Source organism: Myotis myotis, unplaced genomic scaffold (assembly GCF_014108235.1).
Source record: "Myotis myotis isolate mMyoMyo1 unplaced genomic scaffold, mMyoMyo1.p scaffold_m19_p_2, whole genome shotgun sequence".
Taxonomy (NCBI): Eukaryota; Metazoa; Chordata; class Mammalia; order Chiroptera; family Vespertilionidae; genus Myotis; species Myotis myotis.
Window position 1 is genome coordinate 44,233,734 of NW_023416324.1, and position 23,854 is coordinate 44,257,587.

At 37.4% G+C, this 23,854-nt stretch overlaps 1 protein-coding gene across 6 annotated transcripts in view; it reads left to right on the top strand.

The window, feature by feature from the left end:
• Positions 1–23,854, top strand: part of EFCAB7 (EF-hand calcium binding domain 7) — a 60,868-nt gene that overhangs the window by 11,897 nt on the left and 25,117 nt on the right. For 5 of the 6 annotated variants that reach the window (XR_004974019.1, XR_004974020.1, XM_036349288.1 and 2 more), the window contains exons 7-10: positions 13,640–13,781; positions 18,032–18,141; positions 20,674–20,831; positions 21,474–21,607. Coding sequence is in view for 4 of the 6 variants with exons in the window: in XM_036349288.1 (XP_036205181.1) it covers positions 13,640–13,781; positions 18,032–18,141; positions 20,674–20,831; positions 21,474–21,607 (544 nt within the window). In the remaining 2 variants the exon portion in view is untranslated. The remainder of the gene's footprint in view (positions 1–13,639; positions 13,782–18,031; positions 18,142–20,673; positions 20,832–21,473; positions 21,608–23,854) is intronic. The other variant, XM_036349290.1, reaches the window with a different exon arrangement.

Sequence of the window (23,854 nt, forward strand, 5' to 3'; positions counted from 1 at the left end):
ACAAGTTTGGGTACCTCGATTTCAAGTGGAGTGGAGAAGTATGGAGTTGGGAGAAGAAGGGTCTTTTCAGAAATTAGAAAATTGTTGTAATGGGGTACATATAAACCAGATTTTAAACCATTAATCCACACAATTGATAAGGGACCTGAGTTATAGGAAGAAAATAAGACCCTTATAGGAACTATGTATGTATTAGTTTCTATAGGCCAAACATAGGTACTGTATCACTATTATTTTTTTAATCCTCTAGTGTATCCATTTGCTTAGGATTTACAATGTGCAAGGAGTGTCAGGAATATTTCTTTGAGAGAGGAATAGCTTCAATTGCCAGTCATGACTAGAATTAGAGAAAACCCAAAATGATGAGTGGTAAGCTCTAGAGATGCAAAACTTCCTATATCCAGACTCCTAATTAAGACTATACCTACATATATATTTTACATATATGTATGGATGTACGTATGCATATGTGTGTTGTATAAAATATCTATACTAATAAAAGGGTAATATGCTAATTAGACCAGGTCAATTGGCCATGTTCCGGACGTCCAACTTCCTTCCGGACAAAGCCATGGTGGTGGGGGCTGAGGCAGAGGCAGTTAGGGGCGATCAGGCCGGCAGGGGATGGCAGTTGGGCACGAAATCAGGCCAGCAGGGGAGGGCCATTAGGGGCGAGATCAGGCCAGCAGGGGAGGGCAGTTGGGGGCGAGATCAGGCTGGCAAGGGAGAGCAGTTGGGGGCGAGATCAGGCCAGCAGGGGAGGGCAGTTCGGGGCGATCAGGCAGGCAGGCAGGTGAGCGGTTAGGAGCCAGTGGTCCCAGATTGCGAGAGGGATGTCCAACTGGAGAGGGTGCAGGCTGGGCTGAGGGGAACCCCCACACACACACGAATTTTGTGCACCAGGCCACTAGTGTTATATATTTATCTATCTATATAAAACAATGTAAATACAAACATTTTTTTTTGTATTTAGAAATGGTTGTCTAATTTAATTTTTGTGAAGGTTCCCAGTAATAATTTTGTTAACGAAAGTTTCTCATATTTTTAAAATGCTTATCAATTCTACTTGTCAGTTAGTGGTAATCCATATCAAGTGTTCTCTTTATAAATCATCTAAAATTATCTTTGTTTTCAAGTATATACAGTTTATAATTCTTTAATAACAAAAAGTTCAGTAACTACCTACTCGTCTTAATGAAAAGAAATAGCTTCCTAATAAGTGACATAGATGTATCTTTATAAAAAATAACAGTAATGATGATAGTGCTGATGGCATAATAATTCTACCTCACCTTAAGTTTTAATAATAATAATACAGAATTTTATGTCAAAACAAATTATGTTCCTAAGGTGTTCTAAGAAAAATGTAACTTTACTAATATTTATTTTTTGATAGCTAGAATTTTCAACTTTACTATTTTCAATTTGTGCTTTTCAGCATTTTCTTATACATTGTGAATGAAAATAAGTAACATTTGTATATGACAAATGAATTAACAGTTCTTTTTTCTTTTATGTGAATTTACCTGAAATAGTAGAATGTAGCACCACCTTATGCCCTGTATAAGAATTACAAGCTATTTTTTATGTTGTCAAAAATTACATTATACATGGAATTTCTTATTCTATCATTCTAAATTTTTTAAAAAACTAAACCTTTTCCATTTTCCTCACACTACTCACTTTTAACTTAATCTATAACTCTTTCCAATTGATTTATTTGAATGAGCCAGCATTTTGTCAGTACTTTTTTTCTTTCAATTCATTACATTTTAGTCTAGACCCTAGAGAAAAAGCTTTGTCTGTTTGAAAGTCTGTTTGTTTTAAAGGAAATTTTGATAGAAAAAACTCTGGCAGATCTTAAGAATTTGAATGCTTCCTTTTAAACAGGAAAGCTACAAATTCTCCTAGTAATGCTATTTAGTATTCAAAATAATCTGATTATTACTTGAAGTTTGGGTGATATAAATAATGTGACATTTGTCTTACTTCTATTTTATAATAGCTGTTGTCCTAAAAATTTCTAGTCTTAGTAACCATGGATTATAGTATACAGGTTGGCTGTCTTTTCAAAGAAACTTATAAATTCCTTTCTGCCTGTACTGTTTCTAGAACTGGAAGTTAGGAAAGACCTCTACTAAAAATGTTTAACTCGCTTCCCAGCTAAATTTTATAAAGGCTATTGCCGGGGTCCAACCCCAGCAGGTCCAGGGGTTCCCAAAGGCGTAGATGGAGTCGGCAAAGAAGGAAGGACACAGAGACAGTGTTCAGTTGATCAGCAGCCTAGCCAGGATCTCTAGCCAGGATCTCCAGCCAAGTTCTGGTCTGGATCTCCAGAGAGGTTCTGCCGTTTATTGTCTTGTTACATCTGTATTTATACCAGTTGATTTTAATCCTGTCAATTTCTATTACAAAGGTTAGGGCGTTTCTTATCTCCATTCCAGGGAGTAAAGATTATGTAGCTTAAGCATGATTGTTTGTAGTTAAAGTGATTAACTACCCGCCTGGCACTTAGTTAAGGAGTTTCATCCCCTCCCTAACTTCAAGGAAAAATCCCTGCCTGGGGAAACAACCTTTCTCGGAGAGGTGACCTTGGTTAAAACACACAGCGCTAAGGATAGCAAACATATTAAGAACAGTATGCTATATACGCCAGGTCCCTTGAAACATATGCTGTGCAGATGTTTCTCTCCTGCAGCGACTGTGTCAAGCAGCAAGGATGGACCGGCTTCCGGCAGGCTATTCCTGTCAGCTCATGCCACTGCCCCCAGAAGTACCATAGGAAAAAATTTTTCCATCTTTGAGTTTCTCAGATGCCACAAATTATGTTCACTACTTAGATACCTGGCAAGGTGCATTCTTCTTTAGTTTTATTTAAGCATTTTTTAAAAAATGGGGTGGGAGGTTACTATATCCATGATTGCAATACAAATTTAAGAATTTTTTTCAGCTATTAAAATCTTATTTTTTAAATAAGAAAAGTAAATAATTTATGTTCACCTTAATGCTTTTATATATGGACAATTCTAATGATAATGCCTTATACTTTATTACAATAATTCATAAACATGAAGTTTCTTTAAATTCTAGCTTTTAACAAAATCATGGCAGATATTTAAGTGTGAAAAAGAACAGAATTTTGAGTATAGCTTGTAGTTTGGGGAGAAGTAAGGAGACTTGGGTTCCAGCTCTGATTTTGCAGTTAATGAGAATTGTAATTCAAGGATATCACTTTATTTTTCAGATTTTCATTAATCAAAAGAGAAGTCAACATTGGATTGCTTTTTAGTCTTCTTTTACTTTTAATATTCTGTAATTCTAAATTAGTACCCCTTACCCTTCCAGATGGGTAATAGTAAAAGCATTGATCCAAACGTCTTAGACTCTAGACCTGATTATTTCTACAAACTCCTTATAAAAGTCTAAACCGATAAACCTCTGGTTATCTCAATTGCTCTGTTTATTAAAATGACTAATTTATACCTACCCCATATTGCTTCATAAGGATGTTGTTGCAATATCATATATAAAGACTTATTTCTGTCATGAGCAATATACTTATGAAGATGAATCCCAGTAACTGAAGTCACATTTTAATTTCTCAGAATTAAAAGTACACATATCTTTTATACCCCAAAGGTACAACAGTGCATGTGATTAACTATTGACTGAAACCTTGAGTAATAGTTCAGCAATAATGGTAAAATTCAGTTTAAGAAGAAATCTCCAGGCCCAACCGAGCCTCTCGCATCTCAGAGCAGCCAGGCTCTGACTCAGCTCGGCCTGGCCCCCAGTCCTCCCTGCCTCCCCAGACCCAGGCCAAGGGGGCAGTGTCCGTTCCTGCTGCTTCTAATAAACTCACCCTGTTAGTCAGCAAGGGATGCCAGTGTGCCCAGCTCTGCGAGGGCAGCCCGGTGCCAACCATGCATTTTAAGAGAGTAAACTGGAAGCTGGAGTCCCTAGTCACTAGTGAGTTCACCTTGGGAGGGAAGGCGGATAACCAGAGACACTGTAGACGAGAGTGTGCCCAGGATGACAGAGGCAGGGACACAGCACCCCCCTACCCCAACCCCTACCCCCAGGCTCCTCGTAGCGCCTTCACCTGCAGTGAGCTAACAGCCAGTCTCTGGGGCTTCCGTTGCTATCACATTCATGCCTTATGAAATGTCAAAAGGGAAGAGCTGCTGCTTCAATACAGCAAGGAATTTCTTTTTTCATTCTCTCTCTCTCTCTCTCTCCATGTAATGCCCTTCTGAAGAATTTTTGCAACCTGAATAAATATTTCTCTGTCAATTAAAAAATAAAGAAGAAATCTCCAAAGAAAATATGAATATGAAAATGTAAAACCTACATAAGTTGAAAAATAACCAAAACTAAAATAAAAGGAAATAGAGAAAATGCATGCATAAAAGCTTACAATGGGAGGTTAAGATCTAAAATAGCCAAAATAAAAAAATAAAATAGCCAAAAGAATTTATTAAAATATGTAAGAAAAATATCAAGTCTGCAATAGAGCTATGAGAACAGGGGATGAATAGGCAGTTCACACAAGGGAGACACAAGTAATAAACACATGGAGAAAAGTTTAGCCTTGCTAGTAATCAGAGAAATTAAAATTAATGCAAAAGTGATTACAATACCATTTTATTATCATTTTGTTGCATTAATATAAATTAATAAAAAATCATTATAATACATGTAAACATACAGAATACTATAATGAATATTTTATGTACTCACACCTTGCTTAAGAAATCATCCCCCACTACCACCCAAATTTTTTTTTAATAATTCTTTATTGTTGAAAGTATTACATATGTCCCCTTTTCTCCCCATTGACCCCCTCCAAACCATCCCTACCTGCTGCCTTCACCACCCCACTGTCTGCGTCCATGGGTTATGCATATCCTATATAATAAAAGGCTAGTATGCAAATCGACTGAACGGTGGAACGACCGGTCGCTATGATGCGCACTGACCACCAGGGAGCAGATGCTTAATGCAGGAGCTGCCCCCTGGTGGTCAGTGCGCTCCCATGGGGAGCGCCGCTCAGCCAGAAGCCAGGCTCACAGCTGGTGAACGAAGTGTCAGTGGTGAGAGCCTCTCCCACCTCCACAGCAATTGGACATCCCCCGAGGGCTCCCGGACTGCGAGAGGGTGCAGGCTGGGCTGAGGGAACCCCCGCTCCCCAGTGCACGAATTTTGTGCACTGGGCCTCTAGTATGCATACAAGGTCTTTGGTTAATTACCTCCCACCCTCCCACCCACCCCGTCTTACCTCTGAGATTCCACACTCAGTTCCATGCTTCCACGTCTCTGGATCCACTCTGTTCATCAGTTTATTTTGTTACATATATTCCACATGTGAGGGAGATCATGTGATACTTGTCTTTCTCTGACTGGCTTATTTTGCTTAGCATAATATTCTCCAGGTCCCTCCATGCTGTCTGAAAGGGTAAGAAATTCTTCTGTTTTTACTGCTGAATTATTGGTATAAATGTACTATAGCTTTTTATCCACTCATCTAATGATGGGCAATTGGGCTGTTTCCAGATCTTAGCTATTGTAAATTGTGCTGCTATGAACATAGGGGTGCATATATTCTTTCTGATTGGTATTTCAGGTTTCTTAGGATATATTTCTAAAAGTGGGATCACTAGGTCAAATGAGAGTTCCATTTTTAAATTTTTAAGGAAACTCCATACTGTTTTCTATAATAGCTGCAACAGTCTACATTCCCACCAGCAGTGTACTGGGGTTCCCTTTTCTCCACATCCTCACCAGCACTTGAAATTTGTTGATTTGTTGATGGTAGCCATTCTGACAGGTGTGAGGTGATACCTTGTTGTCATTTTAATTTGCACCTCTCTGATGATCAGTGACTTTGAGCATTTTTTCATATGTCTGTATGTTCACTTTGAAGTGTCTGTTTAGGTTCTTTGCCCAGTTTTTAATTGCATTGTCTTCCTTTTGTTAAGTTGTAAGAGTCCCTTATATATTTTGGATATTAACCCTTTATCAGGTGTATCATTGCCAAATATGTTCTCCCATACAGTGGGATCTCTTTTCATGTTGTTGATGGTTTCTTTTGCTGTGCAGAAGCTTTTTATTTTGATGTAGTCCCATTTGTTTATTCTCTCTTTAGTTTCCTGTGCCCTAGGAGATGTATCTGTAAACATGTTGCTATGAGAGCTGTCTGAGATTTTGCTGCCTATGGGTTTTTCAAGGATTTTTATGGATTTTCCCGACTTACATTTAAGTCTTTTATCCATTTTGAGTTTATTCTTGTGTATGGTGTAAATTGGTGGGCTAGTTTCATTTTTTTGCATGTACCTGTCCAATTTTCCCAACACCATTTATTGAGGAGACTCTCTTAACCCCATTGTATGCTCTTGTCTCCTTTGTCAAATATTAATAGAGTGTAATGGCTTGGGGTCTCTGTTCTGTTCCATTGATATATATGCCTGTTCTTGTGCCAGGCTGTTTTGATTATGGTGGCTTTGTAGTATAATTTGATATCTGGTGTTGTGATTCCTCCAACTTTGTTCTTCATTCTCAAGATTGCTGTAGCTATTCGCTGTCTTTTTTGGTTCCACATAAATTTTTGGAATATTTATTCTAGCTCTGTGAAATATGCTGTTGGTATTTTAATAGGGATTGCATTGAATCTGTAGTATGGACATTTTAATGATGTTGATCCTACCAATCCATGAACACGGTATATTCTTCCACTTGTTTATATCTTCTTCTATCTCCTTTTTCAATGTCCTGTAGTTTTCCGAGTACAGGTCTTTTGCCTCCTTGGTTAAGTTTATTCCTAAATATCTTAATTTTTTTGTTGCAATGGTAAATGGGATTATTTTTGTAGTTTCTCTTTCTGAGAATTCATTATTGATGTATAAAAAAGCCATTGATTTCTGGGTATTGATTTTGTATCCAGCTACCTTGCCAAATTCATTTATTAAATCTAGTAGTTTTTGGTGGAATTTTTAGAGTTTTCTATGTACAATATCATCTCATCTATGAATAATGAGAGTTTTATTTCCTCCTTTCCAATTTGGATACCTTTTATTTCTTCGTGTCTGATCACTATGGTTAGGACTTCCAGTACTCTGTTGAATAAGAGTGAAAGAAGATATCCTGTCTTGTTCCTGTTCTTAGTGGAAATGGTTTTAGTTTAGCCCGTTGAGTATGATGTTGGCTGTAGGTTTGTCATATATGGCCTTTATCATGTTGAGATATGCTCCCTCTATTCCCACTTTGCTGAGAGTTTTTATCAAAAATGGGTGTTGGATTTTATCGAATGCTTTTTCTGCATATATTGATACGATCATGTGATTTTTGTCTTTCAGTTTGTTTATGTGATGTGTCACATTTATTGATTTGCAAATATTGTACCAGCCTTGTATTCCCAGAATAAATCCCACTTGGTCATTGCTTATGATCTTTTTAATATATTGCTGGATGCAATTTGCTAATATTTTGTTGAGTATTTTAGCATATATGTTCATCAGGGATATTGGCCTGTAATTCTCGTTCTTTGTAGTGTCTTTATCTTGTTTTGGAATTAGGATAATGCTGGCCTCATAAAGAGAGCTTGAAAGTGTTCCTTCCTCTTCGATTTTTTGGAATAGTTTGAGGAGTATAGGTGTTAGTTCTTCTTTGAATGTTTTGTAAAACTCCCCTGTGAAGCCGTTTGGACCTGGGCTTTTGTTTGCTGAGAGTTTTTGATTACTGCTACTATTTCATTAGTTGTTATTGGCTTACTCAGATTCTCTGATTCTTCCTGATTCAGTTTTGGGAGATTGTATTTTTCTAGGAATTTGTCCATTTCATCCAGCTTGTTATATAGTTGTTCATAGTATTTTCTTACAATTCTTTATATTTCTGTGGTATTAGTGGTTACTTCTCTGCTTTCATTTCTGATTTTATTTATTTGGGTCCTCTCTCTTTGTTTCTTGATGAGTCTGGCAATGGTTCATCAATCTTGTTTACCCTTTCAAAGAACCAGCTCTTGGCTTCATTGATTTTTTGTGTGTTTTTTTTAGTCTCTATGTCATTTATTTCTATTATAATCTTTATTATTTCCTCCCTTCTACTTACTCTGGGCGTTTCTTGTTTTGTGTGTGTGTGTGTGTGTGTTTCTCTTTCTAGCTCTTAAAGTTGTAGGGTTGAATAGTTTATTGTTGATTTCTATTGTTTTTTTAAAGAAATATATTTTATTGATTTTTTTTTTCCAGAGAGGAAGGGAGAGGGATAGAGAGTTAGAAATATCGATCAGCTGCCTCCTGCACACCCGCTACTAGAGATGTGCCCGGAACCAAGGTACATGCCCTTGACTGGAATCGAACCTGGGATCCTTCAGTCCTCAGACCGATGCTCTATCCACTGAGCCAAACCAGTTAGGGCTTTTTTGTTTGTTTGAAGTAGGCCTGTAGTGCTATGAACTTTCCTCCCAGGACTGCTTTTGCCGTGTCCCAGAGATTTTGGGTTGTTGTGTATTCATTTTCACTTGTTTCCAGGAAGTTTTTGATTTCTTTCTTGATTTCATTGGTAACCCATTCATTCTATTTAGCCTCCAAGTGTTTGAATGATTTGGGTGTTTTTACTGTAGTTGATTTCTAATTTCATTCCACTGTGATCTGAGAAGATGCTTGATATGATTTCAATCTTCTTGAACTTATAGAGACTTGTTTTGTGTCCTAATATGCGGCCTATCTTTGTGAATGATCCATGTGCACTTGAGAAGAATGTATATTCTGCAGTTTTGGGTGAAATGTTCTATGAATGTCTATTAAATCCATCTGATCCAGGGTGTCCTTTAGAGTCACTGTTTCCTTGTTAATTTTTTGTCTGGAAATCTATCCAGTGAAGTCAGCAAGGTGTTAAAGTCCCCTACTATGATTGTTGTCGATCTCTCCTTTAAAGTCTTCAGAATTTTTTTTTAATATATTTAGGTGCTCCTATGGTGGGTCCATGTATGTTTACCAAGTTTATATCCTCTTGTTGGATTGATCCCTTTAGTATTATGTAGTGGCCTTTGTTGTCTCTTGTGATGGCCTTCATTTTGAAGTCTATTTTGTCAGATATGAGTATTGCTACTCCAGCTTTTTTTTCTTTTCCATTTGTATGGAAAATTTTTTTCCACCCCTCCAATCTCATCCAGTGTGTGTCTTTTGTTCTGAGGCAGGTCTCCTATAGACAGTATATAGTTGGGTCATGTTCTTGTATCCATTCAGCTACCCTATGTCTTTAGATTGGAGCATTTAGTCCATTAACATTTAAGGTTATTATTGATAGGTACTTATTTATTGCCATTTTAATTCTGTATGCCTAGGTTTCTCTCTATATTTCTTCTCATTACAGCAGTCCCTTTAGCATTTCTTGTAATGCTGGCTTGGTGGTGATGTACTCCTTTAGCGCCCCCCCCCCCTTTTTTTTTTTGTCTGAGAAGCTCTCTATTTGACTGTCTATATTGAATGATAACCTTACCTTGCTGGGTATAGTAATCTTGGTTTCAGATCCTTGCTTTCCATAACCTTGAGCACTTCATGCCATTCCCTTCTGGCCTGTAGAGTTTCTGATGAATAATCAGGTGTCAGCCTTATGGGAGCTCCTTTGTAGGTAACAGTTTGCTTTTCTCTTTCTGCCTTTAAGATTCTCTCTTTGTCTTTAATTTTTGGCATTTTAATTATATATAATGTGTCTGGGTGTGGGTCTGTTTGGGTTCTTCTTACTTGGGGTTCTCTGTGCCTCCTGAACTTGTGTGAGTTTTTCCTTTACCAGGTTAGGAAAGTTTTCTGTCACTATTTCTTCAAACACTTTATCCCTTTCTCCCTTTCTGCCTCTTCTGCTATTTGAATATTATGTTTCATGTTGTCCCACAGCTCTCTTAAGCTGTCTTCCTGATTTTTAATTGTTTTTTTTCTTTTTCTTTTTGGTTCTCTGAATGAGTGATTTTTTTCCACCCTGATTTGATCCTCAGCTTCCCCTAATCTGCTGTGTATTCCTTCCAATGTGTTCTTTATTTGTGCTATGTCATTCTTTATTTCTGTTTCCTTTTCTTTTTTTCTTTCTTTCAGGAAAAACTTTATTTTCAGATGTACTAGTACAGTGAGTCAGGGGAATCTGTTTCCAAATCCTGAGTCTATTTTTTTTTTCATAGTTACTATATCTTTTCTTATGCTGTTGATCATCTTTACCATCATTATTCTGAACTCTATATCAGGTAAATTTCTTATCTCCATTTCATTTATCTCTTCTTCTGAAGAATTTTCTTGTTCTTTCATTGGGGGTTGTTTCTTTGTCTTCTCATTTTGGCTGCCTATTTGGGCTTGTGACTATGTATTAGGCTGATCTGCTATGCCTCTCAATCTTTAGTGCAGGACAATGTCAAATGCTGTTTTTTGTCTAATTAGATCAGGCAAAGACTCAAAGCCTCTAGAGAATGTCTCTGCCTAACAGACTGATAGGATTTTGTCTTGAATTGCCCACAGGCAATTGTCCACAGGTGTGGCAAGAGTTTGTTTGTTTTTTAACAAGGTGGGGCAATTTCTTCTGCCTGGATCCTAATAGTTATTCTCAGTCTTTTATTGGGCTTCAGAAACTCTGCACCTTGGGTTAAGGTGTTTTCCAATAGGGTGGATCAACTGTCTTCCCCCAAGGCAAACCACTTATATAGCAAATGTCTGTGTGAGAAAGATGACCTCCACAGCATGAGGGAATGACTCAGCACCGGAAGCCTTCTGAGCTCTAACCCCAAAGCCCCTGGTCCTGGCTTCTGCTCACACAGCTCCAGTCCACTCTGCCAGAGCACAAGGTGAGTAGCTCCACAGGGAATTTTGTGCAATGGCCCTTTAAGAGGGTGCCTAGATTCCAGCCGTCTCTCCTTGGCAGATAACAACCCTATTGCTTTTCATAGCCAGATGTTGTGTGGGTACCCTTCTCAGTTCTGATGCTCTCTGCTGGGAGCACAGCTTGGGAATTAGACCCCAGAGTTCTGAGGGGCAACCCCCCACAGCTGAGATATCTCTCAGGAACTGCAGTTGCTGTCTGTGGGAGCCTGGCCAGCCCTTTCACACTTCTGCCCCTCCTACCAGTCTCTATGCCATCTCCACTTTCGGTTCTCAGTTAACAGGGTTCTCTCCAGTGAGTCTTCCATGGGTTATTCAGGAAGTTTTCTTGTATTTTAGTTGTAATTCCAGTTTGGTCCTAGGAGCATGTCCATGCAGCATCCACTGACTCTGTCGCCATTTTTAATCATACCACCCAACTTTTTAAATGATAACAATACTGATCACATTATGGTAAAGGCAAAATTATTACATTATACACAATTAGTGGCATAAAATTAGCATCACTCTAACAAAGCAATATGGAAACACATCACTAGCCTTAAAAAATATACATACTTTTTGTCTAGAAGTTCTTCTGAAGGATATTATTTATTAGAAGAAAAAATTTAGATAAAATAGTATTTATTTTAGCATCGTCTGTGCTGATGAGAAATTTAAAATGACCTACATGTCCAATATTTTAAAAATTGTTAAGTAAGTAATGGTATACCAACTCAATGGGTAATTATAGAACCAGTTAAATTGAAATTTTGAATATTGCTTAGCAAAAATTTTTTTCAAGAGACAAGGTTAGCATTATTTATTTATTTATTTATAGTCCTCATTTGAAGATATGTGTTTTTTTTTAAATTGATTTTTAGAGAGAGATCAATATAAAAGAGAAACATCGATTGATTGCCTCCTGTATGCCCTAACCAGGATTGAACCTGCAACCTAGGTATGTGCCCTGACCAGGAATCAAGCCCACAACCTTTTGGTGTATGGGACAATGCTTCAACCAACTGAGCCACCCGACCAGGGTTGTGTCTTTTAAGTGCCATATAAATCTTTCTATAATGGATTAGTAATATTTTTATATTGTTGTTATACAGCAAATACACACCTAGTTATCTTAATATTATTAAAGCCTTGAGTTTATTATTTAAATATCCTTAAAGATAATTTTTCAGAATCATTCTTTGTAAAGTAACTTCAAAATCTCATTAATATTTTTTGAAGTCATTAGGAGTAGAATAGACATATGTGCTACATTATAGCTAAGCAAGTCTACTAATGATGAAGTGAAAAGCATTTTTGCACAGATCTATGGTAATGACACAATTTCTTATACCTTGAATTGAGAATCCTTTACTTTCTACATGAGGAGCCATCTTCAAGTTGTGTATAATTCTAGTTATGAGATCCCATATATACATATTCATTTGGGTTAGGAAAAGGGATTTGGCTAAACCAAGAGATGGTAGAGCCAATTTTATAGAATGTTCTTTCTGAAAACTGATATTTATCAGTATTTTGCTATAGCTCTGAAACTAAGTGAATTTTCTTTTAGTATGTAGAGTTGAAATAATTATTTTCATTTTCACATACTTTATCTTTTAAATACAAAGTCCTTTCACTTTTTCTTTCAACAGATCAGTTTTAGCAGTCCTTTCTTTTGACATTTTAAAAAAATATATATTTTATTGATTTTTTACAGAGAGGAAGGGAGAAGGATAGAGAGTCAGAAACATCAATGAGAGAGAAACATCGATCAGCTGCCTCCTGTACAGCCCCCAACTGGGGATGTGCCCGCAACCAAGGTACATGCCCTTGACTGGAATCGAACCAGGGACTCTTCAGTCCACAGGCCGATGCTCTATCCACTGAGCCAAACCGGTTAGGGCAGTCCTTCTTCATTCCTACTATAATCATTATTATTGCAGCATGTTTATTTATTACTAGAGGCTCGGTTCATGAAATTTATGCACTTTAGGAGGGGTGGGGTGGTCCCTCAGCCAAGCCTGTTCCCTCTCATAGTCCAGGAGCCCTCAGGGGATGTCTGACTGCCAGCTTCGCACTGCCATGGAGGCGGGAGAGGCTCCTGCCACTACCACTGTGCTCGCCAACCATGAGCCCTGCTTCTGGCTGAGCAGTGCTCCCCCTGTGGGAGTGCACTGACCACCAGGTGGCAGCTCCTGCATTGAGCATCTGCCCCCTTGTGGTCAGTGTGCATCATAGTGACCTGTCATTCCGATGTTTGGTTGATTTGCATAGTAGCTTTTTATTATATAGGATTTTGTTTCAATACTTCTCTCATTCTCATGAACTTTATATTTTTTTACTTCTTCTCTTCATTATGTTTTTTTCCCTAACTTGTCATTATCCAAGTTCGGCTGACCTTTCAAGATACAGTTCATGAGTTGCTCTCTCAGTTTATATTGATGAACTCCTTCCCTCCATCTCTCCCCTACTGCATGCACACACACACACACACACACACACACACACACACACATATCAGACATTGAGCACCTACAATGTGTCAGGCACTATTTTAGGAACTGCAATTATAATATTATTTTGCATATATAATTATTTTTTTGTTCTAACCATATACTACTATCAATTATAATTGAATTGTGTCATGTCTGTTTTTTACCTCTTAATGACAGTTGCAAATTCCTGGAAGTCAATGCTCTATTTACAGTTCTTTTATATCCTCCTCAGATTTCTCCTCCTTGTTATGCATGCTGGCAACATTTAGTAAACATAGTTTGAAAAAAATTTTTTTTTCTTTATTTCAGGAGTGGCAATGTGTACAATCAAAAGGTTGCTTTTTTTTAGAAGAAAATGGTGAAATCATTAGTCATCAATACAGGATGCAAATAGCTCAGAGGTCCATGGTTTATTTAACAATTAAACCATTAAATCTGAGCCAAGTTGAAGGCAAGTTTAAAATTTTTACATATTTTAACCCTCTTTGAAAATACTTATGTAAGTATGTGATAGTTTTATTTAGTGAAGAAGATAATCTGCCTAAGAAACATGTGGTTACATACATTTAAAGAAAGAGTTAGTTTATACATTGACTGTTACCATATTTTGCGAAGCAAGTAAGTTGCTTTTTTGTATATGTTTAAAGCATGTTTTATTTTAATTCATTTTAAAATCTTATGACATAGAATTAACCTTTCATTTGCTAATTAATCCTTAGCTTTGTCACTTACCAAATTTTAGAATTCATATGTTAAGAGAAATTCTGTAGAAATGTAATTTAAGACAATATGAACTGCAAGTATTTTTTAATAATTCCAAAGCCATATGTCATATGATTTAGACAATTCTTATTAATAATTATTGCATTCATGCTAATATTCTTTTTTTTGTACACAAATGCTAAGTAAAAATTAGTAATTTCCAAGTGTCTAATGTAGTTATTATGTCATTTAATAATTCCCTAGAAACCCTTATAATGTTGATTGTTCTAAATTTCAATGTTTTCTTTTATTATGTTTACATATAAACATTTTCTAACTAGAGGGTTCTTCCCCATTCCCATTCTTTTTTCCTCCTAATGTAGATTCACTGTATATCTTGTAGGATACTTACAACATTTGGTAGTTGATACTTTTAAATAGTAATTACAATAGTCATTTTTTAAATAAACGTGTCAAGATAGGCCTGCAAATTCAGTGTAGTTGTTAATTCTCCATATTCTTACAAAAAAGATTTCCTTATTCATTTATTTCTCAAATATTTATTGAGGATCCATATACTTAGTAGCATTTTAGGTGCTTAGGATACATGAGCATACAAAAAAGACAAAGATGCCTGCCCTTATGAGCTTACATTCTAGTGGGGGAAATAATAAATAATAAACATAATCAATAGTAAATGACATGTATGTCAGAAGGTGATAAGTGCTATGAGAAAAACATAGGGAAAAGGGTGCATTGTGAATGCTGAGGGAATATGGGTTGCCACTGAAATGGAGTGGTTAGTGTATGCTTCATTAAGAAGCTGATATTTGAGCAAAGACTATGTCAACTGCTACATAACAAACTATCCCAAAACTCAGTAGCTTAAAATAATTAAACATTTGTTTGCTCATGAGTTTGTCTCCTGGATAGTTCTTTGGGTCTGAGTTAGGCTTGGCTTTTCTCTGTAGGGCTCATGTATGCACCTGTTGTCTGCTGCTGGCTAGCTGCTGTCTGGCATTACTGATCTTGGCTGGGCTCTCTACTCTGTATGGGGTCTATGGGCTCTCAGTTGGGACAGTTTGACTCTGCCTCATTTAATCTTTTTCTTTTTTTCTTTTAATATTTTTTTTTTAGAGAGAGGCAGGGCGAGGGGGATTAAGAAACATTGATGCAAAAGCAAAACCGATTGGCCACCTCCCAAACTCTCCTTACCTGCAACCTGGGGATATGCCCTGACTGGGAATTGAACCAGCAACCTTTTGGTACATGGAACAAAACCCAACCAACTGAGCCACACACCGGCCAGGGCCTCGTATATTCTCTTATCATCTAGTTAACTAGTCTGGACTTGTTCTCATGGTGTAACAGGGATCTTTGAGAGAAAGCAGAAGCACCATAGGGCCTCCCAATGCCTGGGCTCAGAAATGGCATGTTTCTTCTTGTTGCTCACAGCAAGTCATAAGACAAGTCCAGATTTATAAGTGAAGAAATAGACTTGACCTCTTAATGAAGGAGCTGCAAAGTCACATTGCAAAGGGCTGTAGATACAGATAGGAAAAGCCATTTTTGCTGTCTTCCACAGAAGACGAGGGGGTATGCTTTGTGGGTGTAAGGGTGTTGAGAAGGATGTGTGAAGAGTGGAGGAGGTGAGAGTGTGCATAGTTTAGAAGAAGAGCAAGGGGCTAGAGTGTCTAGAATTAGGTAAGGAAACTATGAGGAACAAGGACAAAATCCGATAGAGGGTTTTTACCATAATGAGGATGTAGCCTTTAATCTGAGGGAAATGAAGAACCTCTAGGAGGATTTTTCCCCATGGCTGCTATCAAGATTTTCTTTTTCTTTTATTTTCAACAGTTTGAATGTGTGCTTGGTATTTTTGCTTTTCTTGATACTGCTTGATTTGGGTTTTTTTCTTTTTGCTTGTTTGTTTTTTTGTATTTATCCTGCTTAGGCTCTATGAGTATCTTGGATTTATGGCTTGTTGTCTTGTATAATTTTTAGAAAATTTTCCACTTTTATTTCTTCAAACCAGAGGCCCGGTGCACGAAATTCGTGTACAGGTGTGTGTGTCCCTCAGCCCAGCCTGCACCCTCTCCAATCTGGGACCCCTCAAGGCAGTTGGACATTCCTCTCACAATCCAGGACTGCTGGCTCCCAACCGCTCGTCTGCCTGCCTGCCTGATTGCCCCTAACCGCTTCTGCCTGCCAGCCTGATCACTCCCTAACCACTCCCCTGCCAGCCTGATCGATGCCTAACTTCTCCCCTGACAGCCCAATTGCCCCTAACTGCCCTCCCCTGCAGGCCTGGTTGCCCCTAACTGTCCTCCCCTGCTGGCCCGGTCACCCCTAACTGCCTTCCCCTGCAGGCCTGGTTACCCCCAACTGCCCTCCCCTGCAGGCCTGGTCCCCCCCCAACTGCCCTCCCCTGCAAGCCTGGTCCCCCCCACAACTGCCCTCCCCTGCAAGCCTTGTCCCTCCCAACTGTCCTCCCCTGCAGGCCTGGTCCCCCCCAACTGCCCTCCCCTGCAGGCCTGGTTGCCCCTAACTGCCCTCCCCTGCAGGCCTGGTCACCCCCAACTGCCCTCCCCTGCAGGCCTGGTTGCCCTAACTATCCTTCACTGCAGGCCTGATCCCCCTCCAACTCCTCTCCCCTGCAGGCCTTGTCTTGCCCAACTGCCCTCCCATGCAGGCCTGGTCCCCCCAACTGCCCTCCTCTGCCGACCTGGTCACCCCTAACTGCCCTCCTCTGCTGGCCTGATCGCCCACAACTGCCCTCCCCTGCCGACCATCTTGTGGCAGCCATCCTGTGTCCATATGGGGGCGGCCATCTTGTGTGTTGGAGTGATGGTCAATTTGCATATTACCTCTTTATTATATAGAATATTGCTCTGCCCTCTGTCTTTATCCACTTGTATGGTGCCTGACATTTCATCCTCCTGTTTTTTATCACAAATAAGCCAGTGCTTGCATGTCCTCTCTCCTTTGAAAGGTCTGTCTTTCCTTGGATTTGAGGCTATTGGTGGCCCTGTGACCTCAGCTCTGAATGGGCTCAAGAAAATTTATGATTTTGTAGTTCATTCACTTTTCCTTAAGTTTGGGTGAGAGCAACATTTTTCCAACTCCCAACTCCATGAGAAGATTATGAGTAGAGGCAGGACATAATACGACTTGTATTTTATCAAGATCAGTCATATTGTCATATTGAAAAGAGACTGAAGGGTGCCCAGGAGAAAGCAAAGAGACCAGCTAGGATGCTATTGCAGAATTCTAGGAGGTAAGTGATTATGCTTTGAAATGGAATGTACAAAGGATCAGAAGTAAAAATTCTGGAGATATTTTGAAGGTTGAACCATAGGGTTTCCTGGGTATTGGTTGTGATATATGAGAAAAGAAAAAAGTTAAAGATGACTCCAAGATTTCTGGCTTGAGTAACTGAAAGGAATGAATTACTATTAATGGGGATTGAGAAGAGTATAGATGGACAGTTTTTTAAAAGGGGTTGAGGAAGGTCAGTTTTAGATATAGAAATCCAAGTGCAAATGTTAAATAGCAGTTGTTTATACGGGTCTAATGTTGAGAGGTAAGGTTCTAGCTGGAAATACAAATTTTGGAGTTGTTAACACATAGATGGTGTCTGACATCTCTTCCTCCAACTATGTTTTCCCGCAGGTAACCAGTACTTGCATCCCTTCTCTCCCTAAAGGGTTTTGTTTTTCTTTGGATTTCAGGCTTCTTGGTTGCCTTGCAACCTTAGCTCTTTGATAAATTCAAGAAAAATTATGATTTTTAGAAATTGTGTATGTGGAGAATGTTTGTAACAAGCTCACTGTATATAAGTATGTGCCTTATTGCAAATGCAATTATGTTTTCATATAAAAGTAGAATGTGTATTTCTAAAAAAGAATCCAGTGGGAAAAGAAACCACTAACTTCTTCTTTAAATGGGAAGAGTAAGTAGTGATTGCTTATTTTAAGATTTTGGGTTTTTTATTTGTAGGAAAACCATCACCTTGGTTATCAGTTGATACTGCCTTGTATATTCTTAAGGAAAGTGAGAATCAAGCAAACCTACAGCTCATGTGTTTTACTGAACTACAAACTAGAGAAGTATACATATTTATTTTCTAATATTTAATTTAAAAATATAGTATGAATTCAAGTTTGGGGACAATAGTAGTTTTTCTATATTTTATTTTTTTTTAACTGTTGTATATTTCTTCCAATTAAGGCATATACAGTACTTAAACACTATGAATATTACATATGTTTTATTATGAAGGACTGTTTCTTATTTGCTGAGATTTAAGAATTGAGGCTTGATTGGTAGTCTTAGCTTCATAACTTAACAGTTGTATGACATTGTACTTCACTTTCCTCTTCTCTAAATACCCATTTCCACACATGAGAACATTTTTTGTTAGACTCAAAAAAAGGTTTGATACCAGTAGACAGTTTCCCCCTAAATGCAAGTAATTCAAGATTTGGGAAAGACTTGCTTTAGATGTTTATTTTACTTACATTCTACCGCAAAAAAGAAAAATGTCAAGATTACTATCCTCAGGCTTGACTCATATTATAGGGTTCAAAAATAGATTGATCTGAAGAAATGCTTTTAAATGATTTTATATGTTGCTCATAGGGTTGCTCTGATCTTTTCTAATTATATATTTACTCAGAAGCCAAAAATGTGAGGCAGATACATAAATGTGGCTATTTATTTTATGAGGACTACAAAATACATCTGCTACACAACAGCAGGAATAATACTATTCAAGGGCTTACTGCAATATCATATTTAATCTTTATATAGGTCCAACGACAGACAAACATTTCCCTGATGGAATGTTATATAAAAGTCTTTATTGTAGGCTTCCTTACAGACAAGAATAGTTATAGGCAAGAAACAAATAAAATGACAGAAGTTAATGTTTGACTAAACTCCTCTTCAGAACTGACTACAAAGTTAAGTTCAAGATAAAGCATTGTCTAAAACAATAGCTTTTCCCATTTTTGCTTTGGATAAAATTACTTTCTTATGAGATTGCATGTGTAAAAATGTTAGTACATAGCAAGCCTGTAATAAAGTTTGAATGAGTTTCTATTTACCCCTTTACTATATGGGCTTCTGGTTATCTGTAATATGTCATATTTACAAAGGACTTTTCATTTTTAGTTTTAGTTTCACAAATTTTCTTTAAAAAGAATTTTGTGCCCATGAAAGACTTTCCATTTGCCATCCACAGTGACAATTCAGGGTTATATGTGGAGTTTCATGGGATAACATATATTAAGAAGTGGCAAGAACTGTTTTTCACTCCTGGGTATCAGTCTATATCTGGCCAGTCGAAAAGATTATGGCTTCCAAAGGATGGCTTTGGTCAATCTTTAGTCTTCAAAATGACTCTTGGTTTTATTAGGTTGCTTCTTGCATTAAAATAGGACATGGTCACTTTTTTAAAATATGTTTTATTGATTTTTTTACAGAGAGGAAGGGAGAGGGATAGAGAGTTAGAAACATCAATGAGAGAGAAACATCGACCAGCTGCCTCCTGCACACCTCCAACTGGCGATGTGCCCGCAACCAAGGTACATGCCCTTGACCGGAATTGAACCTGGGACCTTTCAGTCTGCAGGCTGACGCTCTATCTACTGGGCCAAACCGGTCAGGGCGGGCATGGTCACTTTAAGATGATTATGGTTCCCCTGATATATGAGGGCAGAAATAGGGCTGATCCTTGAATACATATGAGCAATTTTATTTGGGATATACATACACAGGATGACCTAAAATATACCTGGGTTTTGAAAGGTTTTGAACATAATACCAGACAGAAATCCCTAGAGCTATTCTGTACTGAAGGGCAAATAGCTGACAGAACAGTCTTAGAATTAATATGTTTGACAGAGACAACCCCTAGGTTTTATAGGAAGCCATTGGGCTTCAGAAAGTACCTAGAAGTTCCATAGAGAGATACCATTTTGCTTTATTTTATAGAACAAGAGAATAAAATATTTCCCTATACAAATATCCTGGCACTCATTATAAATACCCTGTGATGGAAAATAATTTTATATAAGGTAGATTTACATGGGATTCTGCCATCTTGTTTTATAGTTCATATTACATAATAGAAAAATTCCAGTGTGTTCGTCTATAGAATTGGATTCTTATGAACATGACTAATTTATATAAATAGTTTACTCTTTTAAATATATTTAATTTTTGTTTTGTGTTATTGAAATATGAGTTACAAATTATATATTTATATTTGAATCATATTAGGGAACTGTACCCTGGAAAAATTATTCTAAGATCTCTGTTTTTGCTTTCTGTTGAAGATATTTGCTTCACAATCATTTTTGAACATGATTGGAAAAGATTTAGAAATTATATAATTTTTTACCTGTTACAGTTTTAAGCATTAAAAAGATAGAACTACATCAAATTATATATAATAGTCTTATACTACAGTTACCATTGAAAAAAGATTTTGAAGTCTGTAAAAGATTGATAAAACTAAAATAGAATTGGTGAATATTGATTTCAAAATTTATTTCTAATGCTTCTTTTTCAGAAGGAAGATGAAAAGTCATTAAGATTTATGGTCGTTTTAAAAATTATTATTCTTTTCAAAACAGGTTTTTGGATGGACTGGTGAACTAGGACCTGGAATTTACTGGTTAATTCCTTCCACAACTGGCTGTAGGCTGAAGAAGGAAGTAAAACCAATAACAGAAGAAGCCCAGCTGGTGTGTAGGGATGAAACAGGGGAATTGTTTCTTACAAATGAATTTAGGTAAGTCTTGTTTCTGAAGGTTAGAACTTAACATTTAGACTGGACACATATATATTAATAGCCTGTCTTCCACCCTTTCCTTTGGGCAGCTGCCACTCCCACCCCATGATTCTAATTCAATAATTCAACTCTTTCACTAGGCTTCTGGAAGTGACCTTCCATTCACAGGTCTGGGATTGCCATTTATTTCTGGGTTCCATACATTTAGCAAGTCAGCTTTAGTCATACATCTCAATTTCTCCTCCAGTAGGCACTGCCTTAAAACTAGATCCTGCTAGTTGCACTGTTAATTTAGATAACTGTCAAACATGAAATCCAAGCACTTAGGTGGTTTTCCCATGCCCTAGATACACACAACATCATCTGGTAGAAAGGAAGAAGAAAGATTGGAGAAAGGAAAAAAGAAGGGAACTACTATTAATTGAGGTCCTACTATGTGTTAAGATACAATGATTGCTTTAGAAGCTTCTTTATCTCATTCAATACTAGACTGAGTGAAAATATACATTTGGATACATTAGCTTTATAGTTCACAAAAACTGTTCAATAACTTGATATTACTTCCTTTTGAAAGTTATTTTATAGAGCTTCAGTCAAGTTGCCTTGGAGACAAGAAATAATTGGCTATTTTTATAATTTTAGGTCAACTTTATCAGATATATTTGAAATAATTGACTTAGATGGAAATGGTCTTCTTAGTCTTGAAGAATATAATTTTTTTGAATTGAGAACAAGTGGTGAGAAATGTGATGAAGATGCTTGGGCTGTCTGCAGAGGTAAGCACTTTTCTTTTTTTTTTTAAACAATATGTTTTTATTGATTTTTTAGAGAGAGAAGAAGGGAGAGGGACAGATAGAAACATCGATGAGACAAAGACATCAATCAACTGCAACCCGGGCATGTGCCCTGACCGGAATCGAATTGGTGACCTGTTAGTTCATGGGTTGATGTTCAACCACTGAGCCACACCGGCTGAGCAGCACTTTTCTTTTTCTTAATGGATTATGTAAAGAAATATATAGGTCCCCTCTCATTCTTACGAAGTAAAATGTCAGACTTCTCTATGGAATATTATTATAGCAATTGTTTGTAGATCATAAAAATGTAAACATTTATTTTACTTAAACTGATAGTTGGTATAGTACTCAAAGAAAATATGAATTATAACACTTAATTGTAATTTTGTTTTCAACCTGTGCTCTTTGGTGCTTAGAGTGTAAAAAACTTTGCCCTAGCCCTAGCCAGTTTGGCTCAGTGGGTGGAGTGTCGGCCTGCGGACTGAAGGGTCCTCGGTTCGAGTCCAGTCAACGGCACATGCCTGGTTGCCGGCTCCATCCCTAGTAGGGGGTGTACAGGAGGCAGCCAATCAATTATCCTCTCATCATTGATGTTTCTATCTCTCTCTCCTTCTCCCTTTATCTCTGAAATCAATAAAAATACATTAAAAAATTTTAAACAAACAAACAAAAACACTTTGCCCTAGCTCTTGATATCAATGGGACTGCAGTGGTCAAGAGCCCCAAACTGTGCCCAGGAGAGGGCAGCAAAGATCTAGTAAACTAGAGTTTTACTAAAAATTAAGTTTCCAGGAAGTTGTTTATACCTATTAAGAATTCTTTGGGTTTTTTATATTCGAGTTAAATTATAAAATTGTATCCATGGAAGTATGGAAACCAAAAATACCAAAGAAATATATTGAGAATGAGGTAAAAGCAATTGTCACTTAGGAGGAGTGTGGGATTTGGTTGGGGCTTTATATTTAAGACAAGGACTGAAAGGTCAAGGGGGGAAAGCAAAAAGCTATAGTCAGAACAAGAAGTTTGAGGAGGAACAAATACCAGATTAATTGACATATATCTATCATTGGGGCAGTACTATGTCCTACTCTTCTGGTTCTTAAAATGATCTAAGCTTGAAAGTCAGTGAGCCAGATGGAAGTCTGAAAAATATTTATCTAAACAGCAAGTAAGGTAGAAATATCTCTTTAACTGAGTTTATATAGTATAATCAATAATAAGAAATGTATATTGATTTATAATATTAAATTTTGATTAACAAGATTGATAATATACTTGTGTATTATTTTTAGAATGATGCTATTATCTTGTAACTTTAATAATATAATCTTTTAATTTTTTATTGTTTATACTAGAGCAGGGGTGGGCAACCTTTTTGTGAGTGTGTGCCAAAACCAGCAAAATCTCTGACTCAAAATTCTTCTGCGTGCCAACCCTAATTTTTTGAGAACATGTTACGCCTACTTGATATCTCTTAAGGTGTACATATGTGAAGAACCTTGAAGAAATAATAAAATTCTTTCGAGCGACAAAAACACAGTATGTGATGATGAAAAATACATTTATGTTTTAATGTATACATGTACACTGATAGTCCAACAGAAAACTTTATGACTCCGTTTGATATTATCAGTGGGACTTTTGCTGCTGCATCACTGATGACAGAGATTTTACCTCAGGTTTTTTTTTTTATATTTTAATATATTTTTTATTGATTAAGATATTACATATGTGTCCTTATCCCCACGTTACCCTCTACGCCCCCCCCCGCTCATGCCCCCCCCCCCCCCGTTGTCCGTGTCCATTGGTTAGGCCTATATGCTTGCATATAAGTCCTTTGGGTGATCTTTCCCCCTTACCCCCACCCTCCCCTACCTTCCCTCCAAGGCCTAACAGTCCAATCAATGCCTCTCCGTCTCTGGATCAGTCCTTGTTCATCAGTTTATGTTGTTCATTATATTCCACAAATGAGTGAGATCATGTGGTATTTATCCGCTTTCCAGTTCCATCCATGCTGTGACAAATGGTAAGAGTTCCTTTTTCTTCTTCCTCTTCTTAATACTGTTTAGCATTTCATATAATGCTGGTTTGGTGGTGATGAACTCCTTTAGCGTTTTCTTATCTGTGAAGCTCTTTATCTGACCTTCACTTCTGAATGATAGCTTTGCTGGATAAAGTAATCTTGGTTGTAGGTTCTTGGCATTCATCACTTTGAATATTTCTTGC